The sequence below is a fragment of the Pseudochaenichthys georgianus genome, unplaced genomic scaffold, assembly GCF_902827115.2.
Source record: "Pseudochaenichthys georgianus unplaced genomic scaffold, fPseGeo1.2 scaffold_1546_arrow_ctg1, whole genome shotgun sequence".
Classification (NCBI taxonomy): domain Eukaryota; kingdom Metazoa; phylum Chordata; class Actinopteri; order Perciformes; family Channichthyidae; genus Pseudochaenichthys; species Pseudochaenichthys georgianus.
Genome location: NW_027262377.1, coordinates 16219 through 22350, shown reverse-complemented (window position 1 = coordinate 22350; position 6132 = coordinate 16219). Strand labels below are relative to the sequence as shown.

Below are 6132 nucleotides of genomic sequence, written 5' to 3'. Positions count from 1 at the left end.
ACAGTGAGGTAAATGGTAAATGTGCATGTATGTTGTTCAGTATGCGTTTACAGGTGAATACGTCTGCATTTCCTGCCTCAAAAAGATTAAAATATAATGAATGCAAATAAACTACTTCTACTAATAATAATAATCATAATCGGTGCGGGGAGAACTGCGCTGAGAACTGCGCACAAGCCGAGCTTATAAGCCGAGGCCCCCTGCGCGAGGCCCCCTGGGCAATGTGAGGCCCCGTGCAGCCTGCATGATCGGCCTGTAGGGAGGGACGGCCCTGGTGCAGTCTGGCTCTTCGCCTTCTTGGGGCACTTAAATGGGAAAGAGTTTATGTTAAATGCTGCACCTGTTCTTTTCAGGAAAAATATTGACTGCATAAAAAAACACCATATGGAAACTCAGCCCAGTCTGATTGGTTAGCTGTTGGGATTGGTCAACCGCCTAGAAATATTCCGCCCCTTAGCCTATCACGTACAATGTGTTGGAGCGTTAGCCAATAGAAGCGCCAGTGTTCCATAGAGATGTAACTATGTTCAGGAAGTAAACAAAGGAGTCTAATGGAGGCGTTTCCTGTGGGGGGATAAGGGATTTTGGCCTTTGCAGACCATTTACATGCACTAAAACCTATACTGTCTAACGCACGACATAAGAGAAACCCATAAAAGCATATTAGGGCCCCTTTAAGTAAAAGTAAAACCACAGTCTACCAAATAGTTTTTTTGTGATACCAAGTTTTAACTCGCTGTCACCGCCGGATGAAAAATGTTTTTGAGCCATGCATTGTCCTGTTATCTCGGCTAAACAACATTTGTTATTTCAAGTTAATGCCATGAATCTCCAGTGATCTCCAGAAAAAAACGAGTTGTCATAGGATACCTAAAGAAACTCCAGCACCTCCAAACAGACTCAAGTCCCGCCACCCCTACAACATAGCAGCTCAAGAGATGCTCAACTCCACCTCTGAGGACATGGTTGGCAGCAGCTTGGAAGCAGGAGTGGGTGTCAGCCGGGCCCTCCCGAATCCACCGTTACACCTGGGACCCAGGAGATGGCACCATTGGAGGAGACGACCTACCGCGCCGGCAGTGGACCGCTCTGAACCGTCTACGAACTGGGGTCGGTCGCTTTAAAACCTCGATGAAGACGTGGGGCTTGGCGGACAGTGCGGCATGCGAGTGCGGCGACCCTGAGCAGACCGCTGTCCATATAATCACCATCTGCCCCTTATATAGACCACCCTCGGGAGCCAGCCTCTTCGACCTAGGACCAGAGATGCGGGCGTGGCTACACAACACCGAGTTGGACATCTAACGTTATACGAAAGAAGAAGAAGACCTAAAGAAAAAAATATGAGGGTGTAAACACATGTCCTTATATGGCTTCTGTTGAGTCTCTTGTTCCTCCCTAGGGATTCAAACTTGACTGCTACTTATATCTGAAGCCACTCACATCTTTTTTTACACTTGAAAGCCTTGGAGTAATCACCTGCAGCGCTGTGTAACCTCAAAGTTTGACACCGTAAACACACTCTCGGTGCTTCACGTTCTCATTGTTGCCGCTGCTCGCTGAAGCCTCCCTTGTTGCAGGTTCAAAATGCTTTAAAGAGATTAAGAATTTAAGCAGATTAGAATAATGAACTCATGATTGTAATCTAGGGTTAATTCATTTTGCTGCACTTTAACACAACCCCCCATTCAGTTCATGGCTTTGCGCCCAAAGGATTAATGTATGTGTGTGTTTGCATGGGTGTGTAACCGGTCATTAATTACTGCGAGGCGGGCACGCCACTAATCAGACCCCCCGTAATTATTCCTCAATGCCCCCAGCGTTGCATCGAGCCAGTCGCACAGTGCCGGTTGACAGTGACAGTAACCGTCGCTCCATTGTTTGCCTGCAGACTCACTGTACCACAGACTTGTTCACTCGAGGCAGGTGGTCCTCTCCGTGAGGTCATCCCGTCTGAAACATAAGGAGAAGGGTTCATCTTCGGTCCCCCGACTCAACGCCAAACAATGCAGGGCTTCTTATGACCTTCTATTTACGTCTTACGGCCTCGTGCTTTCCACATAGTTTGGGGTAAATGCTTCATCTATTTGCTGACACAAGTTGTCACAGTAACTACATCGGTATTATGAATGAATGTCTGCAATTATGCAATGGATAAAGGGGAATAAAAAGGTTGACATTATACAGTTTGGATGCATGTTATTCATGTTTATATTGCATTTATTTTCCAATAAAGCCTGCTGTGGAAGATCAGTAGGAGATAAACGGTTGTTGTTTCACAAGTAAATACAAATCCACCCACAAGACAACAGCCAAGACAAACATAAACAAATAATTTGTCACACATGAGTGTTTTACTACCTCTATATATACAAAAAATGTACACATTTTGCATTTATTTCTCACTGCGCAGCATAAACATATACGTTCAAGTTCACTCATTTATTTTTATTTTTTACAACATGGTTGAAGAGAGCCTGGGGTCTTTGCAGAGAATTCATTGCAGATTGCTTCTCTGTAATTGTTGTGGACATGACAACAAATAACTTTCTTTTATCCATCACACATCCTCTGTTTTATTTATTTGATTTGTTATATACTGCATTGTCTTGTTTATGTTTCTTATGCTAGTGTTAGGTATTGTGTATCTTGTTTGTATGTGTTTGTACGGCGACCTTGAGAGCCTTGAAAGGCGCCTATATAAAATAAATGAATTATTATTATTATTATTTATTACATATTGGTTTGTTAATAATCACAATACATTTATTTTCGTAAGTGTCAAGGCAGACAGTCCCAAAATGGCCCCTAACTGTGTATACATCACATTTTTGATTTACAATGCCGTGACATGCATAGCGATGCAATCAGTAATGAACAATCAATCAGATAACTAACAGATGCTAACAGATGCTTGATTTTGTATTACATCTCATAATCAAACAATTTGTGCATTAAAATATTGAATGATATGGAAAGAAAATCTATATCATGTATTGGTAGCACACAAAGGACTCTAATTCCTTTCTATAAAGTTGAACAGTGTGTTATCCATTATTAGAGTATAGCACCTCCGCGTGGGCAACATGGATGAAGAACTATACCTCAATCGTATCAGCTGCAAAAAACTACACTTCCCAAAATCGGAATCCCCTTATGCGGAAGTGATGTATGCAGACTTCCGCCGCTGTCAAGGGCACTGGAAACTAACGTTAGCCGAACCTAAAGGTAACTGTACACACGTGTGTCTAAAAACACCGAGAAAGCTACAGTTTTCGGTAACGTTTAAGGTAGAAATGGAAGGCTACAGTTCAGAGTTCTCTGCCGGTGGGGCTGGGGGGAAAGTGGACACCGGGACCATCATGGAGCAAGTTAAAGTGCAGATCGCGGTGGCTAACGCTCAGGAGCTGCTGCAGGTAAACCAATGGAGAAATATGCTAAGCTAACAAGCTAACACTTCACTTAGTAGAGTTACGTTATGTAGATACATTTATTTGGGGTGTTATACACCATTATGGGTCAAGTCACAACGTTTCATGAAGATATTGTAATTGATATGTTAATGAAGTAAGCTTGATAGAAACAGCAGTATGAAAGGAATTGCTTTGACATAATGTAACATCAATGTGCAACAACATTTAACCTTTAATCTCTTTAACCTATGGCTGACCTTGACCAAATAATTTCCTAGTAAACTAGCACATTTTGTAGACTTATCGATGACTTTGTTCAATTGAAACATGTGTAGGACTTTTCCAAAAGCAAAACTTTGAGGATGAGTTTCTTGGAATATAAGTCATTAAAAAAACTATAGACTAAAACCTAAACAAATTAAGTCGACTAAGACCTAAAACAGTAGAAATGTGTTTAGTGATTTTACCATTTCACCTACAGAAGGTCAACTACCTACCAACAGATGATGGGAACTGTCAGCTGTTAGTAAGACATGATGATAATAAACAATGTGTTTGTGTTTCAGAGAATGACAGACAAATGCTTCAAGAAGTGCATAGGGAAACCTGGGAGCTCGCTGGACAACTCTGAGCAGGTGTGCAATGCGTTAAGATGTAACAAAGATATCTAGGAATTAATTTCTCTCCGCTTTGGTCATCTCAAAACAGGATCCACTGCTTTACTTTACCTGTCATGATAGTGAAAGGAATCCACAGATGTTTGACTGTGGGTCGGACAAGACATGTTGTAATATGTCTACTAATACATTATAGTAGGGCTAGGGAATATGGAGAATATATTTTGTTTATAGAATGCCTGTATTATATATATATTGATCGGGTAATATCATTCATGTAAATGATGATTGTACATATACGCACACCTTGGTGCAATTGTGGTTTATTAGGAGTTAATCGCAATTCAGCTTAAACAGATGAAATGTTATGTGAAGAAAAAAAGGAATGTATTTTATGTGGATACATTTGTATGCTATAAATTGTTATGCTATAATATATATACAATATATAGATGAACTCAGACGATTGCTAAAAAACATCAGGTGGGATTTTCTGTGAAATGGCAAGATGGGTGGGAAGAGGGGGGGACGGGGTGGCATGGGAAAGGGATTCCCTATATATATATTTTTCTTAATTTCTTTTTCTTTTTGTATTGTCTATATCATTTGTATCTGTATAAGTCCCTTTTGTGAGGGCAAAAAAAACAAACAATAAAAAGTTGGTCACAAAAAAAGAATGCCTGTATTAATATTCTTAAACATCGATATTGTAGGATTGACTATTGGTGCTGACAGAAATTAGACACATGATAAATAATCATTAGTAATGTGGATACAATGCCTAAAGGCGAATAACAGAAGAGCTACAATAGTCTTAGTCAATTCAGAACATTACATCTCTCTACTGTAATTAACTCGTCATACCTTGAAATGAATACAATATCAAAATATAAGACACAAAGTCTTGGAACATGATGTTGTACTGATACATTGCCCAGCACAACATTATAGACCCATTGTTTTTCAAGGAAATACTGGGCTGAATGATTTGTAAAAAAAGAGGATGGTTTGTTGCATTCTTTTAAAATGATCAGAATTGATTTGTAACGCGTCTGCTCTTGTCCTCACAGAAATGCATTGCCATGTGCATGGACCGGTATATGGACGCCTGGAACACGGTGTCCCGAACATACAACGCCAGACTACAGAAGGAAAGAGCTCGCATGTGAACGCCTCTCTCTGCACCCGTCCCTTCCTCCCTGCGCTGCTCACAGTGAGGAGCAGCAGGTGTGTCTCCACTGGAGGCTGCAGCTGTGCACACTCACAGGTGTGTGTGTGTGTGTGGCTGCAGCAGAACATCATCTTCATCATCATCGCCACGATACCTCACAGACAGGCAGCAGAGCCGGTGGACTCGAGCCATAACAAAGTCTCTATGGACATTTTCCCTTTGCTCCGAGGAGCTGTTATAAAGTTTGATTAAATGTGTTTTTATGTTATGCGTAATTCATGCTCTGGTTAATACGTACATTGTTAAAACATGCAGCTGCATACTTTATGTAATCGGTGAGAATTGGACACTCTACATTTCCAGTTGGAGTGAACATAAGTGTGAAAGTGTCTCCAAGTAAAACCTGTAATTGTCTGACCACTGTCCAAGTGTACCCCGTATCTCGAGCAGTGCATGCTGGGATATGTTCCAATAATGTATGCAGATTAAAAAAATAAATGTACTGTTTTGGAATCAGGGCTGAAACTCACACTTTGTTTTTTTCTAGATTAATCACTTGATACTATAATATTGAAAAAGTGCCATCCCTTTTTTTAATGTCTTGTTTTGTCTAAAACCCAAATATATTTACTATAGTATGACGGTACACAGTAAAGATAACATCTCCATATTTGAAGGGCAGTAAAACAGAATTGTTGGCACTTTTGCATTAAAAAGGAATAATTATCAACGTCGTTTTGGGCGGTTCTTTTCCTTTGGATAGACTAATAAAGTAGTCGACTAATCGTTACAGCTGTAGTTAGATTGTGGCACCCTTTAAAATCCGTCAACAGCAGCACGATGGCTTTTTGGAGCAACATAACATGTTTTCACTACAGTGGGGCTTCAATGGAAACACGGCTGCCTTCCAATTGAGGTGAAATCTGTGTGT

General features: G+C 40.7%; 1 protein-coding gene across 1 annotated transcript; it reads left to right on the top strand.

The window, feature by feature from the left end:
• Window positions 1–3165: 3165 nt before the first annotated feature.
• timm13 (translocase of inner mitochondrial membrane 13 homolog (yeast)) lies at window positions 3166–5931 on the top strand. Its single transcript, XM_034077382.2, has 3 exons — window positions 3166–3416; window positions 3980–4048; window positions 5101–5931. The coding sequence occupies exons 1-3, from the start codon at window positions 3168–3170 to the stop codon at window positions 5197–5199; spliced, it is 417 nt and encodes a 138-aa protein (XP_033933273.1). The 5' UTR covers window positions 3166–3167; the 3' UTR covers window positions 5200–5931.
• The last annotated feature ends 201 nt before the right edge of the window (window positions 5932–6132 follow it).